Here is a 23,990-nt window from a genome sequence, read left to right as displayed (position 1 = left end):
AGGCACAGCCCCGGCATTTGCCTGGTGTGAAAATGGGAAACCACGGAAAACCATCTTCAGGGCTGCCGACAGTGGGGCTCGAACCCACTATCTCCCGATTACTGGATACTGACCACACTCAACATTGAGTGCACTGAAGCCGTACTGTTCCTCTTGCAACTCTGCTTCTACCTTTCGTCTCATTCTCTAATATCCTTTCCAGTGTTTTTGCCACTTGTGGTAAGAGAGTGATTCGTGTATAGTTATAACACACTTTTTTTTGTCCCCCTTCTTAACCTGAAATATTTGTCCCGAATAAGTAAATTTATAATACCAAAATAAATGGTCCGTTACTGGACATCATAAATTTTTCCAACGGACCATTTATACTGATATTATAAATTTACTCATTCGGGACAAATATTCCAGGTTCCCTATGGGAATCAACATCTATATCATCTGATGTCCAAGCATGCATCAATTTTTAGTAAGGAGACAAGGTCTCTCATAGTGCATTGGCACTGCCGGTGGCTTCAAGTAGCCTTCGCAGTGGCCTCCACGGTATGCACTTGCCATGCATCTTGGTGGGTGTGCTATTTACCAACTAATGAGCCCAACTTAGCACACGGGGGCGAAACGCTGGCAACCAGGAGTGAGTTAGCTGGAAAAATTTATGATGTCCAATAACGGACCATTTACATGGGTATTAGCAGGACTCGAATCGACAATCCACACTGTCAGAAAATGATGTCCACTAGGCAGGATTAAAGAGAAGATGACACACTGCTAAATGTGAGGAATTGTGTCTTAAAGACTGGTACTATTATTCCCTTTTCCCAGTCTTCTGGCACACATTTCTGTTTCTTTATGCACTTCAACAATCTGTGCAAAGCAGACCCAGCCAACAGCTGGAAACTGCAGACGATGATGAACAATCTGTACACTCATTGTAGTCCAACAGGTTCAGCAGCCTTTATCATTTCCACACTTAATTTCATCCATCCCTGGTGCCTTCCCAATTTTCATTTTATGGACTGCTAATTCAACCTCTATCATCACAATTCTTTGACACCACGAAAATCATAACTTCTCTGTGTTGCCATTTCGTGCTCAAATCGGGACTGGTTCGAATTCCAAATATTGGCATCCTGAATCTCTTTCTTTTCTTGCAATTCATTAATGAATGTTACAAACTTTTTAGCCACTTCGTGTCGTACTTCTTCATCTGTTTTAAACGTTGGGAATCAACATCTGTATCATCGAGTCCTGCTGGTCGAATGTTGGCCGACAGGATAGGAGAGGTGATGGTACACAATTGCTAATCACTAGATTGCGTGCCATAAGCCTGGATTCAATCCCAAACCTCTCTGCAGTTAGGACATATGTCACTGTTGGATGGGGACATAAAGCCTTGAGCAGACCCCTTGGTGTTGTTTGACAGGAGTAGGCTACGTGCTGGCACATCATCCCACATTCAGACACATAGGTCGCCCATGACGTCATATATAAAGACCTGCACGAAGGCAAGCCGAACGTGTTCGCCTGCACCATTTGTACAGTTTGTGTACCCACCCTCTTTTTGACCATGGTTTCTCAAACCTTCTCACTTGGAACACTATTGTATGTCTTTGTTAGATCTATGAATGTCATGACCAGATTCTTTCCATTTTCGCAATTCCTTCCCATTAATTGCCTCATGCTCAACGTTTTACTGACCGGTTTTGTTACTTTGCTTACACAAAGCTGATGAAAGAGGAAGGTGGAGAGTTGATAACACATCCAGAAGAAATAAAGACAGTCGGTACCTTAGATGTTAGGCCCCTTTAAACAACAATCATCATCATCATCATCAGAAACAAAGAGAAAATACTTACTTGTAGTACGACTTTTAGTGCTGGGAGTGTCCGAGCAATCTTTTACTGCCAGCTCCATCCATTTTCATCTTTTGTGTAAATTCTTCCGAAGTTTTTTTCTTCAAGGGTTATGAATTTCATGTTTTTGGTCCATATTGAACTGAGAATAACATATGAATAATAACACAGTCAACGAACGAGTTTATTGCGCCACGGTATAGGCATTCCGCCCTTGCGTTTTTCGTGCACATACCTCACAGTTTCATCTTCGACTTCTTTAAAGCGTCCTTGTTGCGGACCACTGAATGCATTTTTGTACAGTACGCATTTTTTTTAGTTCTTTGTCTTCACGCTAACGCCAAATATTGGCTTTAGTTAGGCCTATACCGTATTTTCTTGCGGCTGCACAATTATTCTACATTTCCGAGTGTTTAATAAACATTAACTTAAAATTAGCATCATAATATCGACTAGAACCCGTTGAAAATTTGCCGGCAATACCTTTTCCACGTATCTTTACAATACGACTATCCATCACGAAAATATTCCTGCTGTCTATAAACCTTAATTTTACTAAGCGTCAAGTACAATAGACGCGTTATGACTCTGCCACTGAGTAGACATGGCTTTTCTAAGATTTCGAAGGGTCGCATGTTTTGATACCATTCTGCAGATTTGAGAAACACACAGGCACTGTACAACCGGTTGTCGCGGCTAGCGATGTGTAGTAAAGAGGCGGTCGTTTATTGTCAACGAGTTCTGTGCGCGTGTGAAAAGAAGCAGCGTGGTTACCGCGGTAGTTGCCAGTGGGATCCATGTTGGGCCGCGAATGCAACAACCCTTGTGTTTTCGCATGAGATTCTGAGGAAAAAGGTCTTGGATTCGGAGAAATACGGCATCACTCCAGAGATTTCTATGGTAAACATCTCAGCTTTCTTCTTCAAACAGCGTCACCTAAACTAACAGTATATGTAGCCTATCATGAAAACATATTTGAAACGCATGTAAATAGCCGTAACTAGACGCGAGAAGATATGAAATATCCTCTGAAATCAGTGATATACTCTGTCATATCTTGAGGTGTATCACATTATTACTTAATTTCCGTATATAACATTAAAATTAAGATATCGTTTACTTCATTCTTTATTTTTAACGAGTTAACAACTGCTATCGGCCACGTTAATTTACGCATTTATTACGAAAACGTGTTATCCTTTTTCATTTCGAATTTTCTTTAGAGAACAGCAGTCAATGGGTATTACTAATCAACTCCAACATCGCCTTTGAATGTCAACGAGAGAGCTCGCAAATGCACAAAGTGAGAAAACTATACCGTACCGAAGATGATCGATCGCATTTTGTTGCAAACGTTTCAGTTTTCTTATTCAAACAGCGTCACGTATCCTAACTTAACCGTACTATACGTATGACGAAAACACACTTCAAGCGCCAGTAGAGAAATTATACCTTTCTCGCTATAAATTTTCATGATAGCCTTTCCGTAATTTAACCAGACGCGACAAAATATAAACTAACCTCTGAAATCAATTAAGCACTCTGCCATATCTCTAGGTGTATCCCATTCTTACTTAATTGCAGTATGTCGCCTCAAAATTAAGCGGTCGTTTAGTCAGCCTTAATTTTTAACGAGTTAACAACCGTTATCGGACTCGTTATTTACGCATTTATTACGAAAATTTGTTCTCTTTCATTTCGAATTTTCTTTACGGAACAGCTGTCGACGGATATTGCTAATCGACTCCGACATCGCCTTCGAATGTCGACGAGTGAAATCGCTAGTGCACATAGCGAGGAAACGGTGCCGAAGGTAATCGATCGCATGCAGTATCATCGCTGGGGTGCAAAAATATCTGTAACGGAAAAAATCGCGCTCGTTTAATCGCTCGTAATGACGGATGCGCCAGTGATATGGCGCTCGCTGTAACCGAAAGACGATACACAGTTTAATATAGGAATTTTGAAGGGACAGAAAAAAAGTCGTCGCTATAACGGAGTTCCCGTTATATGCCGTACTCGCTAGAACGGATTTCTACTGTATATCAGGACATGTTTTGATCGCTTTGCGATCATCATCACCTGCTTACATAAAAGCTTAGATAAAAACAGCACACAACAATCACGTAGTTGACATTAAAAACCGGTGTTAGTAAGGGACGTAAGTCCCGAAGGCTTAATAAAATCACTTGTTGTTTAAAAAACTAAAAGATTTTTTAGTGTTGTGATCCTGAAGAAAAGTTTTTTACTAGAGTCTGTTTCTTCTTTACTTGACTTCTTGTTTCTTCCGCGTCACTTTTGTACTGTACTTTGAAGCGTGATTCTCTTGCTTATCCTTTTTCTAAGTGGAAAGGGTGTGTCTGCTGTTGGTTGAATTAAACAATTTTTGTATCCATAAACTCGTCAAGTCGGATAGCTTGTTGTACGATCCGCAACCCACAGAAAGAGATATGCGTCCATTAGTAAAATCGCCTGGGGATGTGTTGCCTAAGGAAACTGTTTAGAATAATGGAAATTAATTGAGAATTTTTGAACTTACCCCTGTCCAATTTACTTCCTTTACTTCCCGTAATTATGGGTGTGGGTTTGATTCTGCTGTCCTCGACCTTGTGTAGTAGTGGTGTGATGAGGTCTGTATGCTAGCTTGATTCGGAGGGGGGGGGGGGGAGGGAAGCGAGGAATATGTCGTCATTTGTTGTTTCATGCGATGAGGTGGCTTCTGTCTGTGACAGAGGGGCCTCGTGATTGCTTGTTACAATTGCTGGGTGTATTTGATTCCTACCTAATAATTCCATGTATTCCAATATATGTTTGTATAAGGGATTTCTTGTTCATTCATTTCATTTAAGTTCCTTTCCTTATTAATTAACTTATCCAGAAAAATGTGAATATTTTCTAAACTATTCATCAGTCTTCCTTTATTTACTCTATTAATGATTACAAGGTCTTGTTTGATATCTGTAAATTTATGACCCGCCTGTTTCATATGTACTCCCATTGCGGAAAACATTCTATATTTTTCCGCATTGACGTGTTCTTGATACCTTATTGCAAAGTTCCGTCCAAATTGCCCGACATGTGGCCTTGCACTGGTTGCAAATCAACTTATAAATTCCTGAATTCTGGAAACATTCTTCTTTGTTCTTATTATTATTTGTTGAAAAACCTGTGCCTAGTATTATTGTTTGTTGAAAACGCTACCTTGATGTTGTATTTCTTAAATAAATTAGTAATTACTTAAATGTTAGGATTGTTGTAGGTGAATCTCACGTATTTTTTTGTTTGCTCTGACTGTTTTGTTAAATTTGTTTGTTGTTTACGTTTAGTAATTAACCCGTTAATAGTTTTAAGACTAAAACCATTAATGAAGGCCTGTTGTCGGATGAAAGCAAGTTCTTTATTCCTCTCATTGTTGGTTAACGGAATTTCGAAGGCCCTATTAATAAAGCTGTAATATGCAGATTTTTTCTGTGAGTCGGGATGTAGAGAATTATTATGAATCGGTTGGAGTGGATGTAGGCTTCCTATGAATTCCAAAATAAAATTGGTTCCCTTTTCTAGTTGTTGTAACGTCTGAAAAGTTGATTGAACCGTTTTTCCCTTCTTCAATAGTAAACTGTATATTAGGATCTAAGGTGTTCAGGACATTCAAAATACTAAGACTATCATTGAGATTCTTATTAATTATAGCATATGTATCATCTACATAGCCTACCCACAAATCAAGCCCTTTAATGTTGTCTACAATGCGAGAATGTTCCAAGTGATCCAAATGTATATTAGCTAATATGCCTGAGGCTGGTGCTCCCATGGGGAGGCCATCTTGTTGTTAAATAAAAAGTAGTTCTGGTTAAGTACAAATTTAAGGATTGTCATGAACTCTTCTATTTCGGGTGTGCTAATCTGTTTGTGTTCAAATAAATTAGTTTTTTAGATCTTAATAGTCTTCTGTATGGGGATATTAGTATACATGTCTTTTATATCAAATGAACATGTAACATGAGAAGGTTTAAGTTTAAAGTCCTTAATCATCTTACAGAAGTCAGTAGAATTTTTTACGGCTGTGTTAGAATGAAAAACATAGTTTTGTGTTAAAAACTTATGAATGTATTGTGATGTTTTATACGTGGGGCTCTTACGGAAATTGATTACTGGTCTAATAGGTATATATTTCTTATGCAACTTGGGCATGGCTCTTGCTGTAGGGAGTCCTGGGTTCATATTTACCAACTTTTGTGATTCTTGCTCACTTAGAAGGAAAGTAGTTTGTTTAAGTATTCCTTTCAAATTTCTTTGAATCCGTGAGGTGCGATCTTTACTTACGACCTTGATCTTATTATTGCTGAAAAAGGTTTCGGTTTTCTCAATATAGGCCTAATTGGTTTTGTTTAAAACAGCGTCGAAACTAGTTCCAAGTGTAAATATATGTTGTAAATAAACTATAACATTTATTGTATTGAAAAGGTGGACCCTTTTAAGTTTCCTATCTTCCATTCTCCGTTCAATACGGACAAAAATGAAATTCTTAGATTTAAATGAAGCAGCCAACCAGGCAAAGTCGGTAGCCTATCATTACTTGGGCTTAAAAATCAAAATTGGGAAAATAGGCAAGGATATAGCATTTATCAAACAGTGCATTACACAGAATTTAACCCCTAATTTTTTGAAAAGCGTCACGAAACAACGTTTTGTTCCTCCCCATCAACAGGATATTCAGGTTAGGACAAACAAACTTTGGTTAGAAAATGAACTAAAATTTCTCTATAAGAAAAAGTCGTTTTTAAATCATCGCTTATATGAAACTCACTTAGAGGCAGCCACCTTACTCTCAAGTGCTCAGTGGAATCTTTTTCAAGACGAAGTCCAAATCAAGTTGTTCAATATTTTGTCCCAAAAAACAGATAACACTAGAGAAAAAACTTGAAGCACTTAAAAATAAGGTAAAACACAGCAACTCCCATCCAAAACCTAACAGCAAGCCTAAACTCGCTAATGACACTCTACAACAATTCCACCCACCAGTAATTAATCTTTCCACCACCAACTTAGATGAGGACGATATAAGAATTCTTTCGAAAGGTCCAAAGCACAACTGGCCCTGTTTCAACTCGGCCCTTACAGCCTCCAAACTCGTAGTTGAATCAGAAGTTGCTATCAGCAAAATGCCATATGAATTACAAGACGAACTCAGAATGGACGTAAAAAAACAATTAAACAAAAGTTTTTTTCTCAAAAAATCGCACTGCGACCCCTATCACCAAAATCAACAAAGATTCCCTTACTGAAAGAAAACAAATTCTCAATCTTAAAAAGAAAGTCAAAGACAACCAACTCATCATTACAAAGGCCGACAAAGGCAACACAACAGTCATTATGGATAAAACAGATTACATTCAAAAAACCAAAAATTTCTTAGATAATGACTCCTTTTCGGTAGTTAAGAAGGACCCAACACAATCAATTCAAAGGCAATTGAAACAAATTCTAAAGAGCACATCTTTTCTCCTCACTGAGCAAGAAAAACAAAAGTTAATTACTATGAACCCAGGTCTACCAACAGCTAAAGCACTACCCAAAATCCACAAAACCGGTGTCCCTATTCGACCCATAATAAACTACAGACCAAGCCCCTTATATAAATTATCTCAATTTATCCAACAATTTCTTAATAAACATTATAAATTCTCATCAAATAAATCCATCAGGAACACTGTAGAATTAGTGAACAAACTAAACAGTTTCAAACTTCAACCGTATCATTCAGTGCACTCCTTTGATATAGTCAACATGTATCCCAGTATTAAAACCAACTCATTATTCCTGATCATCGAAAAGAACTTACTTGCTAACAATCAACTAAGTAAACTAGAAGTTTAAGACTTTATGGCCATATTAAGATTACTAATTAACAATAACTATTTCACATTCGATAAGATCATTTACAAACAAGATGGTTTGGCTATGGGTTCACCAGCCTCAGGAATTTTAGCAGAGATCTACCTTGATTTCCTAGAGCACACCGCCATCGACAATAACATCAAATTTGCTAATATCCAATTCTGGGCTAGGTACGTAGATGACACATTTATAATCCTAGATGAACGCTCCATAGACGCGCCATCCACCCTCAAAAACCTTAATAACATTGATCATGACATTAAATTTACCTTAGAATCAGAGATAAACAACTCCATCAACTTCCTAGACCTAACAATCAATAGGCACCCCTCTTCGTTCACATACAGTATCTATAGAAAGCCCACTCAAACGGCCACTACTATAAGAAATGACTCACTACATCCCCAAACACACAAAGCAGCTACATATAATAGCTTAGTAGACCGAGCATTCAAAATTCCGATGTCCAGAAAAAACTTAAATAAAGAATTGAACACCATTCGCTCTATAGCAAAATTTAATGGATATAATGAATCCTTTATTGAAGGAATAATCAATAAATTCAGACACCGCCCAAAAACCACCCTAATAAAAGACAATACTAGCACTGCCACGTTTTCCACATTTACCTTCAATAAAGAAATTTACAACGTCACTAACGTTCTTAAAAAACACAACGTTAAAATAGCCTTTCGTACTAACAATAGAAGCACAGAGATCCCACACAACTCTTCATCAATAAATAAAAGTAGTCCTTTTTCTAAATCAGGTGTGTATAGGTTTTCTTGCCAAGACTGCAAAAGTTCTTACCTAGGGCAAACAGGACGCAGCTTTAAAATCAGATATGCAGAACATGTCAATGCCATAAAACACAACCGTTTTTCCGCGGTCGGCCTACATATAAAAGAATTTAAGCACAACTTTACTGAAATAAATCAAGATCTTGAGGTATTAGATATTCTAAACAAAGGTTCTTTCCTAGACGTCACTGAAAACCTCTATATTCATTTAGACCAATATTTCAATCCCAACCTAAACTTAAATGATATCTCAGAGAAACCAAAGATCCTATTCGACTTTCTCATTGAATTTTTCAAAAACATGAATATCCCGAAAAACTGTTCTGTCTTTCACATTATGCATAATACTTTGTCACGCCACACACTTTCACCACATCACCCTCCATATTTCCCCTCCTTCCACTCCTCCTCCCCTACCGCTCCTTCCCTCTCCCCTCCTAATCCAATAATGGCCGCTCCCCAGACCTAAACTATCCAACACACTCTGTTCCTCTTCATCTCGCGCCATAGCTTTACCGCCTTATGTCCCGCAATAAACATCATAGAAACCTGCCCCCACCCTACACATAACGCTGCAACAATACACCACAAATACTGGCACAGTCAACCTCCAAACTCTCAGAAAACGTATTCCTTAATACCAATTTTATATTCTTGTCGAGCTGAATACCGGACCTGTGAAGATTACAAGATTATTTTGTTTATCTACAGAATGGTGGTGTTAATGAAGCTATGTAATATAGAGAGAGACTTTCAAAGGTGGTTAAATGAAGAAGTTATATCATGTTCAAGATCATGCTTTCACGTCTCTGCACAGTATTTAAAATACAATTTACCGTTGGTCTTTATAGCTATTGTTGAGAGTGAAGGAGAATTTCCTGTTGTGTATGTTTATCAGGAACTCAAGGGAGACTTCATTAGTTAGTCGGAACATAGAAAAAATGATGAACTCTTCTCAGAAGAACTCTTAAGGTTTCACCTTACTTTTTCCTGCCTGCTGGCTCTTCAGAAGTGTGTGCGCGTGCGTTTTGTATTCAGGAATCATTCAAGGCAAATATTTTCACACTGCAAGATGTGTGGTTAAGGTTATTTTTAATATGTATAACTTTTGCTTTCTCAACGATTCATTTGTTTCTATATTCGTCCCTGTTTTTACCTCCTCGTAAGATGTGTATTGTTTAATGTAACACCTTGTGTAAAAAAAATGGGTTAAATGAAGAAGTTATATCATGTTCAAGATCATGCTTTGACGTCTCTGCACAATATTTAAAATGCAATTTACCGTTGGTCTTTATAGCTACTTGAGAGTGAAGGAGAATTTCCTGTTGTGTATGTTTATCAGGAACTCAAGGGAGACTTCATTAGTTAGTCGGAACATAGAAAAATGATGAACTCTTCTCAGAAGAACTCTTAAGGTTTCACCTTACTTTTCCCTGCCTGCTGGCTCTTCAGAAGTGTGTGCGCATGCGTTTTGTATTCAGGAATCATTCAAGGTGAACATTTTCGCACTGCAAGATGTGTGGTTAAGGTTATTTTTAATATGTATAACTTTTGCTTTCTCAACGATTCATTTGTTTCTATATTCGTCCCTGTTTTTATCTCCTCGTAAGATGTGTATTGTTTAATGTAACGCCTTGTGTAATATAAATGTCTACATGCTAGCCTATTTCCCACATTTTGGCTGAAGATGACGCCAAACAGCGTTGAAACTAGTTCCAAGTGTAAATATATGTTGTAAATAAACTATAACATTTATTGTATTGAAAAGGTGGACCCTTTTAAGTTTCCTATCTTCCATTCTCAGTTCAATACGGACAAAAATGAAATTCTTAGATTTAAATAGTTATATATATAGTAGAGTTGTAGCTAATACCTTGCGGTGCTACTTCAGAATCAAGACACACATCCACCCTACGTTGCGTTGGCAAATCAAGCCCAAATCTACTGCAGTGTCTGCTGTGCTCCTCCATCTAGCTACAACTCATATATTTTTCTAGGTATTCTTTGTATGAATACTTGTTTTAATTTTGGTCAAGTCCTTCATTTTGCTTCCTTATTCTGTCTTGACTTGTTTTCCTGTTTTCTCTTTGAATGCAACAGTGCCAGCTTGTTTGGGGCCATGACTGCTACAGCAGATGCCCGTTAGCATCACTTTTCAAGGTTCTTACGGTACCTTTACGGCTTCCGTATCATCCTGTAGCACGTGTAGTCCCTGCTATACTTTGTCGGCATCTACAACTGTGACAGACATCTTCAGTAAAATGGTGACGTTGGTTGATGTTTCCTTTGTGTCATGAAGGTCATGATGGAACACCAGGATGTGTTTAGCTCATACCTGTGTCACCACCCGGTCATGCTGGTGGACATTAAAAAAAAAACAGTTTGATTATGTTGCACCAATACAGATAGGTCTTATGGCGGTGATGGGATAGGAATGTGCTAGGAATGGAATGCAACCAACTGTGGCCTTAATTAAGGTACAGCCCCAGCATTTGCCTGGTGTGGAAAACCACAGAAAACCATATTCGGGGCTGCTGATGATGGGGTTAAAACCTACAAGCTCACAGCTGCATGCCCCTAATCGCACGGCTAACTTGCTCGGCTGGGTAGATAGACTCTGGTCCAAATGTGCCAGGAGTTGGGTGTTGTTGCAGGTATCAAATTCTATTGAGGTTGACACATTTATTCTTTCCATTGAAATTTTAATGATGATTGAGGATTTCTTGTCGTTTATGGATATAATCATATATTTTAGTGGAAATGGGATGATACTGCTGATGCAGACAACAATTCCTCTGTGAGATAGGTGCTGAGCTATCACAACATGTTCCCTCTTGGTTTAAAAATCATGTAGATGTTTAGGTGGTTGATTAAAGAATAATTTTTAACTAAGGACTGTTTGCCATTATCTTTTTGAAAGATCACACATTCATAATTTTTCACATGCAAGCCAACTACATTCATCCCCTTCAGCAGTGCCTGTGCTTTGTACTGGGTGATTGAAATGCTTAAGATGATCAAGAGATATGATCAGATACATTTCCAGATTTGTGAATTCTATGAGTGATGGCAAAGTTCGCAAGTGGGTAAGATTGTTCAAGGAAGGTCGGAAGAACATGCTCGTCGTCTCGCACTGGGGCCAGCCATCCACAATCATCATTATTGTTGTGTGTGCGGTAGACACCAAACTTTCCTTGAGTTTCAAGGCCAGCCTGAAAAATTGTGTCAGAAAACTTGGACTTCAAGAAGTTGTGTTCTTGATGGCTTTGAAGATTCTTTCCAGGAGCACAAAACAGTGATTAGACTTTCTTGACTTGATAGCACAAGTAAGGAAATGAACTACTAAACCACATTATCATGGGGGATAAGTCAGCTGTGACTACCACATCTTGCTCTGTCACTGACAAGTATCTCCATACTGGCTGTGAAGTGAAAGGAGATGCTTCAGGAATGGCTTTCCTTGCATATGGCAGGCTTCCATGATAAAGGTGTATAAAAAAATGTCAAAACCTCTGGTGGATAGAATCTAAGTAGAACATTCATGAATCTGATAAAAAAATAATTAGCCTACTCAAAAATATTTAGGGCTTCACATGTTTGCAAAATGTTCCTTACTTTAAAAATACCCTTCATGTAGTCCCATGATGGCAGTATAGTTAGCAAAAGTCAGTCACTTGCAATGTGAGGTACTTTGTGAAATACAAGTTCACAGACCGTGTACAAGCATTTATTGGTTTACAAGATATGATCTGTACTTACAAAGTACCTTTCATCAATCCTATGATGACAGTATGGTTAGAGAAAGTAAAGTCAGTTACATTGAGTTGTATTTTGTGAAATATGAGTTTGTAGACCGTGGACGGTTCTACAAGAGATGGCAGTGTGGGACATCAATCTTCATTTGTAAAACACACACAACATTTAAATGAGCTAAACAAGCAACTTCATGGAAATCATTAGGTAGTTCTTTCCCTGTCCTTTCATTACAGTTATTTTGTTTTGATATTTACCAAATTTGTACTGTCCTCATCACTAAATGGTTCACTCTAGGCTCATATAGTGGTGAATGAGAGTATCACTTATCAATCAATCAATCAATCAATACTGATCTGCATTTAGGGCAGTCGCCCAGGTGGCAGATTCCCTATCTGTTGCTTTCCTAGCCTTTTCCTAAATGATTTCAAAGAAATTGGAAATTTATTGAACGTCTCCTTTGGTAAGTTATTCCAATCCCTAACTCCCCTTCCTATAAATGAATATTTGCCCCAGTTTGTCCTCTTGAATTCCAACTTTATCTTCATATTGTGATCTTTCCTACTTTTATAAACGCCATTCAAACTTATTCGTCTACTAATGTCATTCCACGCCAACTCTCCGCTGACAGCTCGGAACATACCACTTAACAGTTCAACAGTAATAAAGGTGTTTCAATTTATTCCACCTATTCAATACTTATATTTTCACTTATAGTTGTTACATAATTAAATTCTTAGTTACATGGGACATGTTTCGCCCTCAATTAAGGGCATCTTCAGCCTAAATACAATAATCAAAAATACAACTAAATTAAAAGTGGAAGTTAAATACAATCATCAAAAATACAACTAAAATAAAAAGTGGAAGTTAAAAGTTTAGTCTGTTATTAAAATTCGGAACAATAAAAATGTGAAAAATGATAAAATAAAAAGATGCTAATGGAAAACTGTCTTATGATTAAACTATAATCTTGTCGGAGACTAAAACTTCTATTAAAATTCTAATTAAAACAGTTCATATAAAATATTGGAAAATCAAAGCAAAAGAATCTCAATGAAACCACGGACAATAAAAGTATGCTACATGAATTAATGCCGGAATTATTAAAGTCAGTTAGTTCGAATAAATTTAGGATACCTAATATATTTAATTCTTCAAACCCTAATACTCCTCCCATACCTACAGATATTAGGCCTACTTCCAGCAATGCAGTTGACTCCGCCCCTTTGTCAGCCTCGTCACATTTGACTCCACCCACCCTCTCCTCCCTTCCGCACTCCCCTATTCCTTCCCCTCCGAGTTCACTACCGCCTCTGCAGCACAGTTATAACACCAGACTCAGAGCCAACAGACGGGCAGCAACCAACTCAACAGTAGTTAACAAATAACAACTTCCACTTACATGTAAGTCCTCATCTGTTTCAAAATTATGTAAGACTGAATTCTCTCCTTACGTTCAATTTCTTATTTCTTCTTTTCCTTCTCTTACAGAAAACTTATTTCTGCATCTGTTGACATTTTCTGGCAAGGGTTCAGCCATTTTATTACCTACCGGTGCTAACGGCCTCTTACAATTTTTCAATAGACGCTTCTGCCTTACTTGCTACGAATTTCATCAGCGGCCTTGAAAAGATTGTATTCATGACTATCAAGTTTATGCTTGTGTACACGCCCTCATGTCGTTGGCTTTTTATTCCTACCACTTTGATTTTCCAATATTTTATATGAACTGTTTTAATTAGAATTTTAATAGAAGTTTTAGTCTCCGACAAGATTATAGTTTAATCATAAGACAGTTTTCCATTAGCATCTTTTTATTTTATCATTTTTCACATTTTTATTGTTCCGAATTTTAATAACAGACTAAACTTTTAACTTCCACTTTTTATTTTAGTTATATTTTTGATTATTGTATTTAGGCTGAAGATGCCCTTAATTGAGGGCGAAACATGTCCCATGTAACTAAGAATTTAATTATGTAACAACTATAAGTGAAAATATAAGTATTGAATAGGTGGAATAAATTGAAACACCTTTATTATTGTTGAACTGTTAAAAATTTTTCAATACGGACCTAAAATGAGGTTTATGACATGTAACATACCACTTAGTCGAGCAGCTCTTCTTCTTTCTCTCAATTCTTCCCAACCCAAACATTGCAACATTTTTGTAATGCTACTCTTTTGTCGGAAATCACCCAGAACAAATCGAGCTGCTTTTCTTTGGATTTTTTCCAGTTCTTGAATCAGGTTATCCTGGTGAGGGTCCCATACACTGGAACCATACTCTAGTTGGGGTCTTACCAGGGACTTATATGCCCCCTCCTTTACATCCTTACTACAACCCCTAAACACCCTCATAACCATGTGCAGAGATCTGTACACTTTATTTACAATCCCATTTATGTGATTACCCCAATGAAGATCTTTCCTTATATTAACACCTAGATACTTACAATGATCCCCAAAAGGAACTTTCACCCCATCAACGCAGTAATTAAAACTGAGAGGACTTTTCCTATTTGTGAAGCTCACAACCTGACTTTTAACCCCGTTTATCATCATACCATTGCCTGCTGTTCATCTCACAACATTTTTGAGGTCACGTTGCAGTTGCTCACAATCTTGTAACTTATTTATCACTCTATAGAGAATAACATCATCCGCAAAAAGCCTTACCTCCGATTCCACTCCTTTACTCATACCATTTATATATATAAGAAAACATAAAGGTCCGATAATACTGCCTTGAGGAATTCCCCTCTTAATTATTACAGGGTCAGATAAAGCTTCACCTACTCTAATCCTCTGAGATCTATTTTCTAGAAATATAGCAACCCATTCAGTCACTCTTTTGTCTAGTCCAATTGCACTCATTTTTGCCAGTAGTCTCCCATGATCCACCCTATCAAATGCTTTAGACAGGTCAATCGCGTTATAGTCCATTTGACCTCCAGAATCCAAGATATCAGCTATATCTTGCTGGAATCCTACAAGTTGAGCTTCAGTGGAATAACCTTTCCTAAAACCGAATTGCCTTCTATCGAACCAGTTATTAATTTCACAAACATGTCTAATATAATCAGAAAGAATGCCTTCCAAAAGCTTACATACAATGCATGTCAAACTTACTGGCCTGTAATTTTCAGCTTTATGTCTATCATCCTTTCCTTTATACACAGGGGCTACTATAGCAACTCTCCATTCATCTGGTATAGCTCCTCCGACCAAACAATAATCAAATAAGTATTTCAGATATGGTACTATATCCCAACCCATTGTCTTTAGTATATCCCCAGAAATCTGATCAATTCCAGCCGCTTTTCTAGTTTTCAACTTTTGTATCTTATTGTAAATGTCATTGTTATCATATGTAAATTTTATTACTTCTTTGGCTTTAGTCTCCTCCTCTATCTCGACATTTTCCTTGTAACCAACAATCTTTACATACTGCTGACTGAATACTTCTGCCTTTTGAAGATCCTCACATACACACTCCCCTTGTTCATTAATTATTCCTGGAATGTCCGTCTTGGAACCTGTTTCTGCCTTAAAATACCTATACATACCCTTCCATTTTTCACTAAAATTTGTATGACTGCCAATTATGCTTGCCATCATGTTATCCTTAGCTGCCTTCTTTACTAGATTCAATTTTCTAGTAAGTTCCTTCAATTTCTCCTTACTTCCACAGCCATTTCTAACTCTATTTCTTTCCAGTCTGCACCTCCTTCTTAGTCTCTTTATTTCTCTATTATAATAAGGTGGGTCTTTACCATTCCTTACCACCCTTAATGGTACAAACCTGTTTTCGCATTCCTCAACAATTTCTTTAAACCCATCCCAGAGTCTGTTTACATTTTTATTTACCGTTTTCCACCGATCATAATTACTTTTTAGAAACTGCCTCATGCCTGCTTTATCAGCCATATGGTACTGCCTAACAGTCCTACTTTTAAGACCTTCCTTTCTATCACATTTATTTTTAACTACCACAAAAACAGCTTCATGATCACTAATACCATCTATTACTTCAGTTTCCCTATAGAGCTCATCTGGTTTTATCAGCACGACATCCAGGATATTTTTCCCTCTGGTTGGTTCCATCACTTTCTGAATCAGCTGTCCTTCCCATATTAACTTATTTGCCATTTGTTGGTCATGCTTCCTGTCGTTCGCATATCCTTCCCAATTGACATCTGGCAAATTCAGATCTCCCGCTACAATCGCATTTCTTTCCATGTCTTTTCCTACATAGCTGACTATCCTATCAAATAATTCTGAATCCGCGTCAGTGCTACCCTTTCCCGATCTGTACACTCCAAATATATCAAGTTGCCTATTATCTTTAGAAATGAGCCTTACACCTAGAATTTCATGTGTCTCATCTTTAACTTTTTCGTAGCTTACAAATTCTTCTTTCACCAGAATGAACACTCCCCCTCCCACCCTTCCTATCCTATCTCTATGATACACACTCCAGTGCCGTGAGAAAATTTCTGCATCCATTATATCATTTCTCAGCCATGATTCAACTCCTATTACAATATCTGGTAAATATATATCTATTAAATTACTTAATTCTATTCCTTTCCTTACAATACTTCTACAGTTCAACACTAACAATTTTATGTCATCCCTACTTGATTTCCAGTTCCCTGTTCCCTTATCACCGCTCCCTAGGCCATCCCATTTCCCTGAATGTACCTCCCTATTACCCTTCCAAACAAATTTCCTAACTTATACGTACCACTGCGGTTTAAATGAAGGCCATCTGAGCGCAGATCCCTATCTCCTACCCACCCATTAGGATCTAGAAATTTCACTCCTAGTTTCCCACATACCCACTCCATAGTCTCATTTAAATCCCCAATCACCCTCCAGTCAGTATCCCTTCTACACAGTATTCCACTAATAACAATCTCCGCTTTCTTAAACTTCACCCGTGCTGCATTTACCATAGACCATAGACCATTTACTATAGACTATGGAGAATAATGGAGTCAGCTTTGAGATGTAGAGGTCACAGAACTTAGTTTGGACACTGAGATACAAAAGGTATTTAATTCTGTATTGAAAATGTATGTAGTGTGTGTGTGTGTGTGTGTGTGTGCGTGTGCGTGCGCGCGCGTGTGTGTGTGCGTGTGCGTGCGTGCGCCTACTTTACATCCTATCTGTTTTTCTTGAGTACCTTCCTTTGATTGCCATTAGTATTAGTTGACGAATTGTTTTTCCATTAGCCTACACATAGAATTACTGGAGATTTTTTTCTGTTGTCAGAAGTTGAATTTGTTAGGTAGAATGACTTTGCCAAAGAAATTACTACATGCTACAGGAAGAGCCAGCACTTTAGCTGGTGGACTAGGGAAATGGTTTCTTTGTTCTCGAGTGGTGGGTGTAGAGTTTGGTAAGAGTACAAAATTAATGTTTGGTTTACGAGTGGAGTTCTTGTGTCTGCTGTCAGTATGGACAATATTTGTTGAGACATTTCTCCTAAATAAGAAATTATATGACAGAAAGTACTCTTGTAGCCCTGGAGAATGAAATCAGATGACTGATACATCAAATTCGTCGGTGCGACGTAAAGCCACTAGCAAAAAAAAAAAAGATACATGATATTTTAGAAGTGGAGATACAAGTGTTTTAGAATTTTTTATGCCAATGTAACATAATTTTGAACACTTGCTTTGATACAAGATAAGATCTACATTAGTTTTTATGTCACGCCCACACCGCTATAGCTACGTCCCCAACATATTGCAGCAACTTTTCGCTGCCTCTCTCACTATAATGATTTATAAATTGGGAAATAAAATGCGCTGTCAGTAAAATTTATTTTGTGTGGTTAATGATCTTATAATTAATGTTTGTTCATGAATGAATGTAATATTGAGTTGCTCTGTGTGAAGAATATTTGATATTGTTTTATAGGACATCATCCATCATATTGCTGTCTCTTGTATGAAATTAATGTGAGATTTTGATGACGGAATTTATTGAATTGTCTTATTCAATTCCAGGATGTTTTTGGCTAGTTTTGTTTTTCACGGACTGCAATATTCCTTATGTGTAGACAGTTGAATACAGATTATGGTACATCATTCCCATATTGTTTCAGGTGATTGATTTTGGATCAAGCTGCTATGAGAATCAGCGTGTGTATACTTACATCCAGTCCAGGTTCTATCGAGCCCCAGAAGTCATCTTGGGTGCGCGATATGGAATGCCGATCGACATGTGGAGTCTTGGATGCATTCTTGCTGAGCTTTTAACGGGGTTTCCTTTGCTGCCCGGTGAGGATGAGGCAGATCAGCTCGCTTGCATTATAGAACTTCTCGGGATGCCTCCTCAGCGGCTACTTGATGCATCCAAACGAGCTAAGAATTTCATCAGCTCAAAAGGCTATCCTCGCTATTGTACTGCCACTACGTTACCAGATGGAACAACCGTTTTGGGTGGTGGTCTTTCACGACGGGGTAAACCGCGAGGTCCCCCGGGCTCGAAAGAATTGCGTAGGGCTCTTAAAGGCTGTGACGATCCTTTGTTTCTAGATTTCATTCGTCGATGTTTAGAGTGGGACCCTGATGTAAGAATGACCGCATCTGCAGCATTACGACATCCCTGGCTCAGGCGAAGACTTCCCAGGCCACCTGCCGATAAAACGGACACTCCTTCTACTGGTGCTCGAACGTCGGCATCATCATCTAGAAATTCAAGTAAAACGAACACCGTAGGAAGTGCTTTGAGTACGAACAAACTCAGGGTTCAGTTATCTGAGGATAGAGCTAGTACTGTTCACTCCCGACATTCGCATAACTCAACTAAATTACCTCATATCCCCCAAAACACATAACAGCCTGCTTCACTTTGTGCGTGTGTCTATGTATAGCTTTAATAGTAGGAACAACCTGTTTCAGGACCATCATGATCTCCTTATATCATGGTCAGGTGATCACTTTCTATCTTTATAAGCTCTTTTACACTTTAGATTTAGTCCTGTCTGCTTTCCTGGGACAAATTGAGGTGTCTGGGTGAGGAGCTTGAGAGTTTGCTTTCTAATGAATTCAGCCCTCGCATTTAATAGTTTGAGACTGGTTGTTGCTAAATTCATTGTACACAACTACAGATGTTGTAGAATTTCTTTTCTACATCTGTGATGCAAAGTAGGGAAGTTTTGACAACACTCACATTTGCCAAATTACGTAACCCAATGTCCCTTACCCTTCAAATGTGTTGCACGTTGTATAGTGTTAGTCACATAATGCAATACATAAAAGGTGCATGCCAAATAATATCCTTGCCGTTAGATTTTTGTGTACCTGTTTTAACAAAAACTGGCTGAGTCTAAGGTAATCAATTTTTATATTATTTTTATGCTAGTGTTTGTATTCAGTACATTTTCATGTTTTTTAAAAATATGAACTTAAATGTTTTTTGCCTATAAACCTTTCTGCTCAAATATTTTTGTTAGGAAACTCTGTACCGTGAGACTATAAATAACCTGATTTTTTGTCTAGTTGCAGTTAAATAAGCCATACAGTGAACTAAATTTTTAACAAATAAGAGGAACAATTCTCTTAATCACATTCGAGTTTTTAACTATGTGGAAATCCTTACAGTGGACATGTGTCAATCAATTTCTGTCATTTTCAAAGAGTTCAACCGACCTACCGTCTCGGCTAACTCAAGTTGGAGTCCGATCGGACCACATTGTTTGTGTCGATAAGGGTTAAAGAAAGGCTAGGAAAACAACAGATAGGGAATCTGGCACCTGGGCGACTGACCTAAATGCAGATCAGTAGTGATTGGAACCGTCTCGAGTGCGAAGGCATAGAGTCACGAGCCAGACAGCTCCGTCTAGTTGTAGAAACATCCTTAATTCTATGATAGAAATGGGGCAGGCTTTTGCTTGCATTTATTAATTCATAAAGTTAATTCCATTCACTTTTGCGGGCACAATCACTTTCTTCACAAAGTGCCAGGAAAGAAATACATAGAAGCTTAGAAGATCTGTGACATATCTTAAAGTACAGCAAAATACAAGATAAACAGCAAATCTCTCCCTCACGTGCGCACACACACACACACACACACACACACACACACACACACACACACACACACACACAACCACTGTTTATTTGTGCAATTCAACATTTTTAAGCATATGATTGGCGTTGAGAAGGAGAATCGTGGTATGTTGTTTTCTTGCACAAGGAGTATAAAAGTGTAGTGCCACAGGATAAAGAGCCTTAGTATTCTTTAATAGCAATAAGTCAAATAGACTGGTACACTTGTGGGTTTGCTGCATTTTTAATGAAAAATCCTAATTTTAAAAGAATCATTAAAGAAAGAAGATCCAGTTATGCCTGAGTTTGCATTAATAATAGAAAACAGTTGTAATTTTAAAATCCCAATTGATTTCTTGCCATAGACAGAAAGCCTGTGTTCATGAGAGGGACAGTCATTATATAATGGCAATGACTTGGCATATCATCTCCACATGTCTACAATGTTGAACAAAACTGAAGAGCTGAGATAAAATTTTCTACAATTTTTCAGATAATTAGAAAATTGTTGTTTTTGGTTCTGCCATCTTTATTCTTTAAATGGTTACATGATTACATTTAGTGAAATGAATGAGTCTCTTTTTAAATTTTAATTAATAAGAAATTGATACGAATTGTTTGTATCTCACTTCTTCAGTTGATTAACCACAAGTACTTTGTTTGGATAGTTTACCGAATACGCAAAGTACAGGTAGCAGTGAGCACAAGATTAATTGGATGGTCTTCTGCATCATTTGATCAAATGCCGAGATGTTTCAAAACCCTTCACATTAATTCATCTTTCCAGTGAATGGCTCAAACGGCTGAGGTGCTAGTCTTCTGACCCCAGCGTGGCAGGTTCGATCCTGACTCAGACTGGTGGTATTTGAAGGTGCTCAAATATGCCAGCCTCGTGTTGGTAGATTTACTGGCACGTAAAATAAAAATCCTCGGGGACTAAATTCCGGCACCTCGGCATCCCCGAAAACCGTGAAAGTAGTTATTGGGACGTAAAGCAAAAATATTTATTATTAATATTATTATTATTATTATTATTATTATTATTATTATTATTATTATTATTATTATTATTATTATTATTATTATTATTATTATTATTATTATTAAAGTTTTACATACCATAATGAAGTTAAAAACATGCATTTTCTTGTTAATGTATCAACATTAGTGATATTTTAAATATGTTGTCATGATCAGCGTTCGTAGATCTAAAAAAAGCATTCGATAATGTTGATTGGACCAAGCTCTATGAGATGCTGAATGTGATCAGGATCAGATACCTAGAATGAAGAATTATTTACAATCTGTATAAAAATCAGTCTGCAGTTATAAGAACCAACGGCTTTGAAAAAGAAGCAGCAATCCACAAAGGAGTGAGGCAAGGTTGCAGTTTGTACCCCATCCTTTAGAATGTTTATGTGGAACAGGTAGTAAAGGAAATCAAAACACTGAGATTTGCTCATGATATTGTTATATTATCTGAGACTGCTGAAGATGTAGAGAAATTCCTGAATGGTATGGACAGAGTACAAGGTGAAATAAATAAATTTAAAACAAAAGTAATGGAGTCTTAAAGGAAGTGGATAGTGAAATAACTAATGATGGCACAAGCAAGGGAGGCCCTTCTTAAGGAAACAAAATTTGTTCACTTCGAACATTGGTACAGGAATTAGAAGGAGCGTGGCATTGTATGGAAATGAAACATGGACGATAACTAGCTCTGAAAGAAAGAAAATAGAAGCTTTTGAAATGTGGTGTTACAGAAGAGTGCTGAAGGTGAGATGGATAGATCGAATCACGAATGAAGAGATACTGAATCGAATTGGTGAGAGGAGATTGATTTGGCGAAATTTGACGAGAAGAAGAGGTAGAATGATATGACACATCTTAAGACACCCAGGACTTGAGGGAAGTGTAGGCGGTAAGAACGGTAGGAGTAGACCAAGGTATGAATATGAGAAGCATATTAGAGCAGATGTAGAATGCAGCAGTTACATAGAAATGAAAAGTTTAGCACAGGATAGGCTGGCATGGAGGCTGCATCAAACCTGTCTGTGGACTGATGACTCAAACAACAATTTGAGATAATGTGAAGATTGTTGGTTACAAGGATAATATCCACATAGACGAGGTGACAAAGACTGATGAAGTATTGAAATGTACATATGATAACAAAGACATTTACAATAAGATACAAAAGTTGAAAAGTAGAAAACAGTTGGAATTGAAAAGATTTCAGGGGACAGTGGGTTGGGTTATAGTACCATATCTGATGTACTTGTTTGACTGGGCGAGTTGACCGTGCGGTTAGAGGCGTGCAGCTGCGAGCTTGCATCCGGGAGATCTAGGGTTCGAACCCTACTGTCGGCAGCCCTGAAGATGGTTTACTGTGTTTTCCCATTTTCACACCAGGCAAATGCTGGAGCTGTACCTTAATTAAGGCCAATGCCACCTCCTTCCCACTCCTAGGCATTTCCTATTCCATCATTACCATAAGACCTATCTCCGTCGGTGCTACATAGAACAGATTGTAACTGTTTGCATAAAGCAGCTATACCAAATGAATGGAGAGTTGCTATAGTAGCCCCTGTGTATAAAGGAAAGGGTAATTGACATAAAGTCGAAAATGACGGGTCAGTCAGTTTGACGTGTTGCACGTAAGCTTTGGGAAAGCATTCTTTTTGATTATATTAGACACGTTTGCAAAATTAATAACTGTTTCCGTAGAAGGGTTTAGGAAAGATTACTCAGCTGAAGCTCAACTTGTAGGATTCCAACAAGATATAGCAGATATCTTGGTTTCAGGAGGTCAAAAGAACTGTATTGCGATTGACCTGTGTAAGGCATTTGTTAGGGTAGATCGTGGGAGACTACTGGCAAAAATGAGTGAAATTTTACTAGACAAAAGAGTGACTGAATGGGTGGCTATATTTCTAGAAAATAGAACTGAGGGAATTAGAGTATGTGAAGCATTATCTGGTCCTGTAATCATTAAGAGGGGAATTCCTCAAGGCAGTATTACTGGACCTTTATGTTTTCTTATATATATAAATGATACAAGTAAAGGACTGGAATCAAATAATAATAGAGATAAGGCTTTTTGCGGATGATGTTACACTGTATAGAGTAATAAATGAATTACAAGATTGTGAGCAACTGTCAAAGACATCGACAGAGTTGTGAGATTGCAAAGGTATGATGATAAACGGAGTTAAAAGTCAGGTTGTGAATTTCACTAATAGGAAAAGTCCTCTCAGTTCAAATTACTGTGTTAATGGGGTGAAAGTTACTTATGGGGATCACTGTAAGAACCTAGGTGTTATTATAAGCAAACATATTTATTGGGGATAACCACATAAACGGATTGTAAAATAAAGGGTACAGATCTCTGCACATGGTTATGAGGGTATTTGGGGGTGGTAGTAAGTGTGTAAAGTAGAGATCATATTCCCTGACAACAGTATTGTTCCATTGTATGAGACCCTCACCAGGATTACTCGATTCAAGAACTGAAAGAAATCAAAAGAAAAGCAGCTCAATTTGTTCTGGGAGATTTCCGATAAAAGAGTAGCGTTACAAAAATGTTGCAAAGTTTGGGCTGGGAGGACTTGGGAGAAA

General features: G+C 37.7%; 1 protein-coding gene across 1 annotated transcript in view; it reads left to right on the top strand.

The window, feature by feature from the left end:
• Dyrk3 (Dual-specificity tyrosine phosphorylation-regulated kinase 3) overlaps window positions 1-20,373 on the top strand; it is a 199,709-nt gene extending 179,336 nt beyond the window's left edge. Inside the window, exon 2 of the mRNA XM_067140293.2 lies at window positions 18,422-20,373. Within this exon, the coding sequence (XP_066996394.1) occupies window positions 18,422-19,156 (735 nt within the window). The 3' untranslated portion in view covers window positions 19,157-20,373. The remainder of the gene's footprint in view (window positions 1-18,421) is intronic.
• The last annotated feature ends 3,617 nt before the right edge of the window (window positions 20,374-23,990 follow it).

This window comes from Anabrus simplex, chromosome 2 (assembly GCF_040414725.1).
Source record: "Anabrus simplex isolate iqAnaSimp1 chromosome 2, ASM4041472v1, whole genome shotgun sequence".
Lineage (NCBI taxonomy): Eukaryota > Metazoa > Arthropoda > Insecta > Orthoptera > Tettigoniidae > Anabrus > Anabrus simplex.
This window is presented reverse-complemented; position numbering and strand designations above follow the sequence as displayed.